This window comes from Electrona antarctica, assembly GCF_951216825.1.
Source record: "Electrona antarctica genome assembly, chromosome: 2".
NCBI lineage: Eukaryota > Metazoa > Chordata > Actinopteri > Myctophiformes > Myctophidae > Electrona > Electrona antarctica.
The window spans coordinates 54,377,735-54,389,870 of record NC_136807.1 but is presented as its reverse complement, the minus strand read 5'-3'; the positions used below and the strand labels follow the sequence as shown (position 1 = coordinate 54,389,870).

The 12,136-nt window shown below is 47.1% G+C and overlaps 1 protein-coding gene across 1 annotated transcript; it reads right to left on the bottom strand.

Moving 5' to 3' along the window:
- Nucleotides 1-8,215: 8,215 nt before the first annotated feature.
- Nucleotides 8,216-11,935, bottom strand: LOC306943782 (kelch domain-containing protein 3-like; the record flags this gene model as incomplete). Its single annotated transcript, XM_079530310.1, has 2 exons — nt 8,216-8,961; nt 10,858-11,935. 2 exons carry the CDS (start codon nt 11,933-11,935, stop codon nt 8,216-8,218), a joined length of 1,824 nt encoding a protein of 607 aa, XP_079386436.1.
- Nucleotides 11,936-12,136: the final 201 nt, after the last annotated feature.

The window sequence follows — 12,136 nt, the reverse complement described above, 5'->3', positions numbered from 1 at the left end:
GTAGATGGACCTGGTTGACGCGCTGGTCCAATGCCATACTGTTTGTGCTGAGTGTCAGCCCCATTTTGTGATAATAAACACACAGGCAGCTCCTGTTGCTTTTGACACATTTACTTTCCAAGCAGTGAGTACGGCATCAGTATCTGCGATTACATAAAACAACCCATAATTAGAGGCAGACAAATACGTACCTGCGGTCAAAAACCATTGCCCTTCCGGTTCAATCCTCCCTACAGATGCCAGTGAACCTGACGCTTATAAGGATAACAGCGCCACCCAAGGGGCCAGTGAGGCTATTCAACGTTGAAGGTCTGGGTCCTAGTGGTAGGAGGAGGGACTACAGGCGGACCCGTGGATTCATGACCGGGAAACCCCGTGCAGCTGGGCTTTAACATTGAGCGCTCGGTTGCATACGTCACTCCGGACCTCAAAGTTGAGGTCCGGAGGAGGGACTTCCGGCAGTCTTCCGGGTGCTTCAAAACGCCACTGAGCAACTTCCACTGACATGAATAGCTGGGGGGGCGGAGCTTCGCGGCAGATCAGTCTCTATCCTTTTATATACTCTATGGCGCCACCCCATGGTCACAAATTCATTTGACTTATTGTACTCATTTGGCCCTTACACGCCCCAAGGATTGACTTCTTATGTTCCTCTTCTCTCCATGGATCCGATTGTAGCTGGACCTTCAGTCATGAAAACGCACCGCGCAGACTGTATTAAACTCGCGTACGCGATCAGTTCTCTCCATTCTCCACTCCAGTCTCTTCTCCGTGACAGGGCCGCGCCATCTTGACTACTGTTCCATTCATAGAGCGGAAGGGAACGTACGAGCGGAAAGGGGCGTGTCGCTGCGCTGACGTTTGTCTGTGTGTGTGCTGGGTTGTACGTGGACATGAATAATTGCGGTGGTGTGAGTGGGTGCGTTTGCGTGCGTGCGTGCGATAGCCGATCGCACAAAAAAATCACACCTGTGTGAAGTGAGGGGCGCTCTTATCATCATACATCTTCATACATCATCTCATTCTGGCCAATCACGATGTGCGTCCTCACCTTCGTCTTGAATGTTAAACACTCAAAGCTGGGCATAGGAGGGGCTAGCGCCCCTAAAAAAGAAAAACGTTTTTCTTGACCAAAATAACAGCACAAAATGGTAGTAAAACGGACACAAGTTAAACTGTACTGCGTTCTTTTTTCAGCCTAAAGTACGCTACTTCTCTTCACAAAAAAAAAAAAATCTGATCTACTTGTTCCCCCCAGAATAGGGATGCTGGGGTTTAAGTCGTTAAAACGCCAAGTATAAACGTGGTTCTCAGTCTGTCCAAAAATGGAAACAAATATTCTGTCCACTTTTCTTCCTGACATACTGTATATTTGGCTTTTCTTCCTGACATACTGTATATTTGGCTTTTCTTCCTGACATACTGTATATTTGGAGGGAAATATTTACATATTTGCGTACCGTTAACCCATTCAAACCGGGAAAGCACCGTTTCATTTTAGATTTCTTTGTCTATTAAAAAGATCTATAAGTTCACAGCGTGGCACGATCTGCTTTTTTTTTCTTTTTTTTGTGAAACTGTGCGAATCCTTGAACAGCTTGTCTTCTGGGGGGCGTCCCTGGAACAAAGATATTATGAGATGGGGGTCAGCAGCCAAATACATAATCATTTTGGAGGTCCTTGACATGAAAAGGTTTGATCACCACCAGAAACATTTTTTTCCAGAAAACTGATCTAGAAGAGATTTTGTAGAATCGTCTGTTAAGGTGCTATAGTTCAGGAGGTGCTGTGGATTCATCCATCCATCCATCCATCTTCAACTGCTTATCCGTAGTCGGGTCGCGGGGGAAACTGCTCCACCAGAGAGCCCCAGACTTCCCTCTGCAGAGCAACATTAGTGACTTCCTCCTGGGGGATACCGAGGTGTTCTAAGGCCAGTGAGTCGATGTAATCCCTCCATCTGATCCTTGGTCTGCCCCGGGGTCTCCTTCCAGTGGGACGTGCCTCGAGGACCTCCCTATAGGGAGACACCCGAGAGGCATCCTAAACAGATGCCTCCCGACTAACCAGATGCCTCCCTAGGGAGACGCCCGAGAGGCATCCTAACCAGATGCCCGAACCACCTAAGCCGGCTCCTTTCCAGGCGAAGAAGCAGTGGATGAAGAGTGGGTGGACGGGTGGGAAATTAGGGCTATCTAATATCTATGAATTACACATGTACACAAATGTATGTTTATATGAACAAGGACCCCACATGGGAGGGGAAAAATTTAAAAGAAAATCCAATAAACAGATTTAGAAGAAGAAATCATACCCGTGTGAACTGAGTGGTGTAAGGTCTTATATAGACTGATCAACTGTGGTCTGACGTAATGTCTGACGTAATGAAATCACACCCGTGTGAACTGGGTGACCATAGCAACCATGCTAATTTTTTGGTAGACACGTAAACTAATTTGGTACGAACAGACACGTAAACTAACAAAGCCAGTTGTAGGAGTGGTTTACACCACTCAAAAAAGAAGTGGATGATGAAGAAGCAGGAGATGTCGTGGATGATCAAGTTATCCACAGGGTTGACTTGAGCCAAATCACTGATCTATATATAGTGCTTCTCAAAGCGTTCTCATGTCAGGGACCCCCAGTCCCCCACATGGATATGCAATGTGACACACTGTGAGCTTGTAGATCAGCTTTCTGTTTTTGAGCGGTGCCCGACTGTGTGTGTGTGTGTGTGTGTGTGTGTGTGTGTGTGTGTGTGTGTGTGTGTGTGTGTGTGTGTGTGTGTGTGCGTGCGTGCGTGCGTGCGTGCGTGCGTGCGTGCGTGCGTGCGTGCGTGCGTGCGTGCGTGTGTGTCTCAGCACGACCCCTTGACCCCTGCAGCTGGGCATTCACACAGAGCAGTCAGCTGACTGGGGTCACATTCCGGGCACGCACGCACGCACGCACGCCTTCTAAGACGTTTTAGGATCATCCGGTTAGCCGTCTTGGCAACCTGTGAGCTCAGGCTGAAGCCCCTGATTAACTTACTTGAGCATGACAGCCAGTTCCCACCTGATGTTGTGTGTGAGTTCAGACTGATCCAGACCGTACTGAATAACTGTTAGCTTACATAAGATCTTGAGGCTAGGACTCAAGTCTAAGATGTACAGGTCATCAGTGGGTGTGGAGACTCTGTCTTTGTATCCTCCAAAGAGGATGATATGATCTCCCACCATGCAACAGCACATGCTATGCATTGGACCTGGTCCTTTCCCCTTGGGCTCAACCTTCTTCCAGGAGAAAGTCTCCGGACTGAATTTCCACACTTCATTGAAGGTCCAGTTATAGTTTTCACCACCAAATATGTACAGCTCTCCATTGTAGGTAAAGGCTGAATGAAACCAGCGTGCTGCTGGAAGAAGCTGTGCAGAAGGTGTGCTCATCCAGAGGTTGGTCTCTGTGTCAAACACTCTGATGGTGTTGTAGTACTGACGCCACCTCTCACAGCCCCCAAATACAAACATCTTGGTCCCGATGATGGTGGCAGAATGACCTGATACAGGTGGTGTAGTTCCTCTGGTGTTGATTACAGACCAGACCATTGTGCTGGTGTCCAACCTGTAGGTATCATTAGTGTCGTCGTATATGGAGGTGAGTCCTCCATGGATAAACATGGCCTTCCCCAACACACAGGCAGAGTGGTAGCTCCTCGCCTCTGTAACAGTCCCAGAAACCTGTGGTTTGAACCATCTGTGGGCGTCGACATCAAATGCATAAAGAACATTGTAGAGCTCTCCTCTCCTATATCCTCCCCAGATGTAGACATCATATTCTATCAGTACAGCTGTGTGGCCGTAGCGCATGGAGGGAACCTGAAGGTGACCATCTCCTCTTCCAGGTTCCACTGGAGGTAACTTCTTCCAGCATAAAGACACTGTGTTGAAGACATGGACATCCATCATCTGATCCTCTCTGACACTGCTGCTGTGTCTCCCTCCACCACAGTAGCCTCCAAAGGAATACAGTTTGTTCCTCACAGCTACAGAAGCATGAGAGGATCGCTTTGGTCCTCCTGCTTTGGAAACGGTCCAACACAACATCACCCTGTCTGTCTGTCTGTCTGTCTGTCTGTCTGTCTGTCTGTCTGTCTGTCTGTCTGTCTGTCTGTCTGTCTGTCTGTCTGTCTCTCACTCTTCTCTCTCTCGACGTCTACAGTAATTTTTAACACGATGCATTCTCTTATATCTTCTGGTGTAAAAGCACACGACACGACACAAACTGTTGCCATGCACACCTTAATGACGCCAATTTGTGCAGCTGTTCTATGACTGTCGTTAAAACCCTGTTCATTCAGTGTAAACTGTTGGTATATTACTGTTTTGAGTGGTGTGTGAACCAGCAACACTCTTATACGACACAGAGACGAACTCTAAGAATCTAAGAGGTCGTCTCATTGCAGCTGTGCTTCCTGGTATACAGTTCAGTTGGTAGAACACTTCTCTATCGTCTCTGTCTGGAGGAAACCTTGTATGTCCAAAACTGTTACTTTTCAGGATTCAATAAAAAGAGAGCGGGGAGGAGGGTGATATTTGTCACTGTACATACTGTACAAGTGACTTTATCACCGATATCTACTGCTACACACTTTCACTGAGAAATTTTAGCACCGATATCTACTCCTACACACTTTGACTGAGACACTTTAGCACCGATATCTACTCCTACACACTTTAACTACGAAACTTTAGCACCGATATCTGTCGATGTTCTCATGACCATGAAAACATTTATAAATGTATTGCAATATGTATTTATATCAGCCAGATGACGTCTTACGTTGTCATTTACTGCCCTAAACAAACATCAAACTACATAGACTTGGCTGGCACGAATGACATCATCATTTTCCCATAACAAACAATAAAGTCCATAGACATGGCTGGCCTGTGCCGTAATTTCGGAAAGCCATGCATTGGAGGGTTTAGTGCCCCTAAAGCCATGCATTGGAGGGTTTAGCGCCCCTAAAGCCATTCATTGGAGGGTTTTTCGCCCCTAAAGCCATGCATTGGAGGGTTTAGCGCCCCTAAAGCCATGCATTGGAGGGTTTAGCGCCCCTAAAGCCATGCATTGGAGGGTTTAGAAAGCCATGCATTGGAGGGTTTAGCGCCCCTAAAGCCATGCATTGGAGGGTTTAGCGCCCCTAAAGCCATGCATTGGAGGGTTTAGCGCCCCTAAAGCCATGCATTGGACGGTTTAGCGCCCCTAAAGCCATGCATTGGAGGGTTTAGCGTCCCTAAAGCCATGCATTGGAGGGTTTAGCGCCCCTAAAGCCATGCATTGGAGGGTTTAGCGCCCCTAAAAAGAATCCACTTACCCCGTAGCCATTCCTTAATGGTGGATGAAGAATCCAAAAATGAAGACAATACTCGACGAATGGAAGAGAATCTGAGACCAGATTAATAACTGAACAATTATAAAGAAATATAACCATAGAAGAATAAAACAAAGAGCCATGTTACTGAACACAACATGATTACTGAATAATGACATTTAAACAAAAAAATCAGACCCGTGTGAAGTGAGGGGCGCTCTTATCATCATACATCTTCATACATCATCTCATTCTGGCCAGTCACAATTTGCATCCTCACTTTCATAAACAAAAACCTTTTTTCTTCACCAAAATAACAGCACAATATGGTAGTAAAACGGACACAAGTCAAACTGTACTGCGTTCTTTTTTCAGCCTAAAGTACGCTACTTCTCTTCACCAAAAAGCATATCCGATCTACTTGTTCCCCCCAGAAAAGGGATGCTGGGGTTTAATTAAGTCGTTAAAACGCCATGTATAAATGTGGTTTTCAGTCTGTCCAATAATGGAAACAAATATTCTCTCCATTTTCCTTCCTGACATACTGTATATTTGGAGGGAAATATTTACATATTTGCGTACCGTTAACCCATTTAAACCGGGAAAGCACTGTGCCATTTTAGATTTCTTTGTCTATTAAAAAAAATCACACCTGTGTGAACTGAGTGGTGCAAGGTCTTATATAGTCTGATCAGCTATGTCAGTGACGTCACATACTAACCATAGCAACCATGCTCGTTTTTTTGGTTGCTAACCATAGCAACCATGCTCGTTTTTTTGGTACGAACAAACACGGGTACAAAGCCAGTTGTTGGAGTGGTTTGCACCACTCAAAAATAACAGATCTACAAGTTCACAGCGCGGCATGAACTGCATTTGTTTTTCTTTTTTTGTGAAATTGTGCGAATCCTTGAACAGCTTGTCTTCTGGGGGGCGTCCCTGGAACAAAGATATTATGAGATGGGGGTCGCCAGCCAAATACATAATCATTTTGGAGGTCCTTGACATGAAAAGGAAACACGAGTTTTTCCAGAAAACTGATCTAGAAGACATTTTGTAGAATCGTCTGTTAAGGTGCTATAGTTCAGGAGGTGCTGTGGATCCATCCATCCATCCATCCATCTTCAACTGCTTATCCGTAGTCGGGTCGCGGGGGCAACTGCTCCACCAGAGAGCTCCAGACTTCCCTCTCCAGAGCAACATTAGTGACTTCCTCCTGGGGGTGTTCTAAGGCCAGTGAGTCGATGTAATCCCTCTATCTGATCCTTGGTCTGCCCCGGGGTCTCCTTCCAATGAGACGTGCATGGGGGACCTCCCTATAGGGAGATGCTCAAGAGGCATCCTAACCAGATACCTCCCTAGGGAGACACCCGAGAGGGATCCTAACCAGATACCTCCCTAGGGAGACACCCGAGAGGCATCCTAACCAGATCCCTCCCTAGGGAGACGCCCGAGTGGCATCCTAACCAGATGCCTGAACCACCTAAACTGGCTCCTTTCCAGGCGAAGAAGCAGTGGATGAAGAGTGGATGGACGGGTGGGAAATGAGGGCTATCTAATATCTATGCATTACTTGACTTACTTGACTTAATCCTCTTTACCCCGTCGAGGGGCATAGGGCGTCCACCCTCTCCCTCTCACTCTCTTCTGGGCCTGCGCTTTTGCTTCCTGCCAGCTCATTCCAATGTCCTTTAGGTCCTGGACAGTGGAACGTCTCCAGGTGTTTCTTGGCCTACCCTGTTTCCTCTTCCCCTGTGGGTTGTAGTCCAGGGCCTGTCTTGTGGTGTTATCTGTGTCCTTTCTAAGGGCGTGGCCTATCCAGTTCCACTTTCTCCTTTTGATGGTACTAGCTATACTGTCCTGTTTTGTGATCCTCCATAACTCCTCATTTGTGGTTTTGATGGGCCACCATAGCTTGAGGATGTACCGCAGGCATTTGTTTACAAACACCTGGAGCTTGTTTATTAGGCCCTCAGTGGTCTTCCATGTTTCAGAGCCATAGAGCAGGACGGTCTTCACATTGGTGTTGAAGATCTGTAGCTTGGTGTTGTTAGAGAGCTGTTTGGATAGCCAGATCGGTCGCAAGGTCCTAAATGCCAGCTGTGCTTTGCTGATTCTAAGCTCTATATCCCTGTCTGCTCCTCCATCCCTGCTGATGTTGCTCCCTAGATAGGTGAAGTGTTCCAGATCTTCTATTGCCTCTCCTCCAAGTGTGATGGGGTCATGTATCCTCATGGTCTTTGTTTTACCTGTGTTGATCTTGAGCCCAAGCTGTTCGCTGTTTGCCTGCAGTCTGTCTGTCTTCTGTTGCATGTGTGTGTGGTTTTCAGAGAGTAGTGCAAGGTCACCTGCAAAGTCCAGGTCCTCGAGCTGTGTAAACAAGGTCCACTGGATTCCTGTCCGATGATCTTTGGTTGTTGTTCTCATTATCCAATCAATGGCAATGAGGAAGATCAGAGGAGAGAGGAGACAACCTTGCCGTACTCCTGTTGTGATGGCAAAGGTGTCTGAGAGTTTTCCCTTGCTGATCACACGGCCAATGAAATCCTGGTACATGTTTTTTATTAGGTTGGTGATTTTAGAGGGTAGGCCATAGTGCCCTAGCAGTTTCCACAGCACTTCCCTGTCTAGGCTATCAAAAGCTTTTTCAAAGTCTACAAAGTAGATTACCACTCTACACACTGCTCTATGATGATTCTCAGGGTTGCAATATGGTCTGTGCATGATTTGTCTTTCCTGAACCCAGCTTGCTCTTTTCTTAGCTGTTTGTCCAGGGCTGATTGTATCCTATCTAAAATAATCCTGCAGAAGACTTTGCTAGGGATAGACAGTAGCATTATGCCTCTCCAGTTGCTGCACTCACTAAGTTTTCCTTTTTTTAGGAAGGGTGACCATTAGGCCGGTCTTCCACTCTGTTGGGATGACTTCCGTATCCCAGATGTTGTTGAGAAGGTGGTACAAAACCTCAGTGGTTGCCTTGGGGTCAGCTTTCAGGATATCAGGGCTGATGTTGTCAACTCCCGGTGCTTTTCCAGCCTTCAGCTTTTTGATGGCTCTTGTTATTTCATCCTTTGAGATCCTCCCGCAGTTGATCTTCATGGTTTTGTTTGGAACCATGGAGATCTCTGGTGTTATTTCTGGAGGAGGTCTGTTTAGGAGTTTGTGGAAGTGTTCCCTCCAGCGTTCCAGCTGTTGGGTTTCCAGTGTGAGGAGTTTCCCCTCTTTGTTTTTAACTGGTCGGCTGATAGTCCTGTTCTTCCCCGCCAGTTGACTTGTGATCCTGTAAAGGTCTTTCATGTTCCTCTGTCCAGCTGCTACCTCTGCCTCACATGCCAGGTCGTTGACATATCTCCTCTTGTCCCTTTTTGTCTTCTTCTTCACTATCCTGCTTTGTTGTTGGTATTCTTGTCTCCACTGTTCTTTCTTTTCCCTATCAGGTTCCCTGTTGCCCTTGGCTTTGAGGTCCCTTCTATCCTCTATGGCCTGCCAGGTGTCATCCGCAATCCAGTCTTTTCTTTCACTCTTCCTGTACCCCAGAACCTGTTCACATGTTTCTATGAAGGATTTCTTACAGTTCCCCCATTCTTCCTCCACCTCGCCTGTTCCTGCTAGTGGTGCAAATCTGTAATTCAGTGTCAGCCCTGCATCTTTTTTAGATGTGTTCTGTTTTCTGTCCTTGGCTTAGCAGCTAGTTTTAGTCTAAACTCTCCTATCAGTAGGTGGTGGTCGGAGTCGATGTCAGCTCCTCTCTTTACCCTAACATCAAGGAGTAGCTTCCTCCATTTTCTTGCTATGGTTATGTGGTCGATCTGGTTCTCTGTATTTAGATCAGGGGAGATCCATGTGGCTTTGTGTATGGGCTTGTGTGGAAATAGGCTCCCTCCAATGATTAGTTCGTTGAAGGTGCAGAAATCCGCAAAAAGAGTTCCATTTTCGTTCACTTCTCCGAGGCCTTCTTTTCCCATGATGCTTGTCCACTTGGTGTTGTCCCTCCCGACCTTGGCATTCATGTCTCCTAGAACTATTTGGATGTGTCTCCTTGGGGACTTCTGTATTTGCGCTTGTAGTTGTTGGTAGAACTTCTCTTTCTCCGAGTTTGTCGGTGCGTAGCACTGAATGATGGTGATATTTCGGCCCTTAGATGCAAATCTAGCAGTGATGATTCTTTCAGAAATGGGTTCCCATTCCAGGAGGCTTCTGGCAGCATCTTTTGAGAGAATTAAGCCCACACCATGCATATGTGGATCCTCTTCTCTCTCCCTCCCCGAGTACAGAAACCTCTCTCCTGTGGCTGTGGTGACTTCCCCAAAGGTGTTCCATCTACATTCACTAACTCCTATTATGCTAACATTGTACCTTCTCATCTCTTTGGCTAGTTGTGCTAGCTTTCCTGCTTGGTGTAGAGTTCTCACGTTCCAGCATCCTAGTCTGGTCTTGGACTTGAACTGTAGTAGGCTTTTCCTCCATTGGGCTTCGCTATGGGTTTGGCCCAAGGAATTCATCCGTACCCTACTAGTAGGGTGGCTTCCTTGATTCAAGTGGTTATGGTTTCTTCTGGTTTCAGATTCTGTAATCGTTTTTTTACGGCTGGATGGGTGATTGGCCCAAGCAGTCGTGGAGTTGGTCTGTTAGTCCCCTTCCCATGCTTAAGTCTTCCAGGCAAAGGATTACAGCCCCATGCCACGTGGGGCCAGACATTAAATACAGCAGTGGGTCGTGTACAAGCCGTCCCGGCACGTCAAGCCCGGCCAACTCCTGCCACTGGGGCGACTGTGGCTCAGGAGGTAGAGCAGGTCGTCCAATGATCCATGGGTCGGCGGTTCGAATCCCGGCTCTTCCTGTCAACATGTCGAAGTGTCCTTGGGCAAGACACTGAACCCCAAATTGCTTCCGATGTGCTGGTTGGTACCTTGCATGGCTTCCGCTGCAATCGGTGTATGAATGGGTGAATGTAATGCACAATCTATGTAAAGCGCCTTGGATAAAGGTGCTATATAAATGCACCATTTACCATTTATATAAATGCACCATTTACCACTGTATGATGAAGGCACGAGTGCCACACATCACCAGCAGCACGGGACGATCTATGCATTGCACATGTACACAAATGTATGTTTATATGAACGAGGACACCACATGGGAGGGGAAAATGTAAAAAAAAATCCAATAAACAGATTTAGAAGAAAAAAAGAAGTGGATGATGAAGAAGCAGGAGATGTCGTGGATGATCAAGTTATCCACAGGGTTGACTTGAGCCAAACCACTGATCTATATATAGTGCTTCTCAAAGCGTTCTCATGTCAGGGACCCCCAGTCCCCCACATGGATATGCAATGTGACACACTGTGAGCTTGTAGATCAGCTTTCTGTTTTTGAGAGGTGCGTGCGTGCGTGCGTGCGTGCGTGCGTGCGTGCAGGTGTGTGTCTCAGCACGACACCTTGACCCCTGCAGCTGGGCATTCACACCGAGCAGTCAGCTGACTGGACGCACGCACGCACACTTATGTGCCCACTGCTGTTGTTGTTGTTGTTGTTGTTGGTGGTCATGGCTACCAGTTCCCACCTGATGTTGTGTGGGAGTTCAGACTGATCCAGACCGTACTGAATAACTGTTAGCTTGCATAAGGTCTTCAGACTAGGACTAAAGTCTAGGATGTACAGGTCATCAGTGGGTGTGGTGACTCTGTCTTTGTAGCCTCCAAAGAGGATGATATGATCTCCCACCATGCAACAGCACCTGCCTTGCATTGGACCTGGTCCTTTCCCCTTGGGCTCAACCTTCTTCCAGGAGAAAGTCTCTGGACTGAATTTCCACACTTCATTGAAGGTCCAGTTATTTTTTTCACCACCAAATATGTACAGCTCTCCATTGTAGGTAAAGGCTGAATGCAACCAGCGTCCTCCTGGAAGAAGCTGTGCAGAAGGTGTGCTCATCCAGAGGTTGGTCTCTGTGTCAAACACTCTGATGGTGTTGTAGTACTGACCCCACAGCCACCCCCTATCACAGCCCCCAAATACAAACATCTTGGTTCCAATGATGGTGGCAGAGTGACCTGCTGATACAGGTGGTGCGGTTCCTCTGGTGTTGATTACAGACCAGACCATTGTGCTGGTGTCCAACTTGTAGGTGTCATTAGTGTATCCAGAGTTGCATCCTCCATGGATAAACATGGCCTTCCCCAACACACAGGCAGAGTGGTAGCACCTCTTCTCTGGAACAGTCCCAGAAACCTGTGGTTTGAATAATCTGTGGGCGTCGACATCAAATGCATAAAGAACATTGTAGAACACTTCCCAGTATCCTCCCCAGAGATAGACTGTATCTTCAATCAGCACACCTGTGTGGCCGTAGCGCATGGAGGGCACCTCAAGGTGACCGTCTCCTCTTCCATGTTCCACTGGAGGTAACTTCTTCCAGCATAAAGACACTGTGTTGAAGACATGGACATCCATCATCTGATCCATGTTGTCTTTAGTTTTACAGTAGCCTCCAAAGGAATACAGTTTGTTCCTCACTGCTACAGCAGCATGACAGGCTCGCTTTGGTCCTCCTGCTTTGGAAATGGTCCAACACAACATCACCCTGTCTGTCTGTCTGTCTGTCTGTCTGTCTGTCTGTCTGTCTGTCTGTCTGTCTGTCTGTCTGTCTGTCTGTCTGTCTGTCTGTCTGTCTGTCTGTCTGTCTCGCTCTCTTCTCTCTCGACGTCTACAGTCATTTTCAACACGGTGCATCATCTTATATCTTCTGGTGTAAAAACAACACAACGCGACACAAACTGT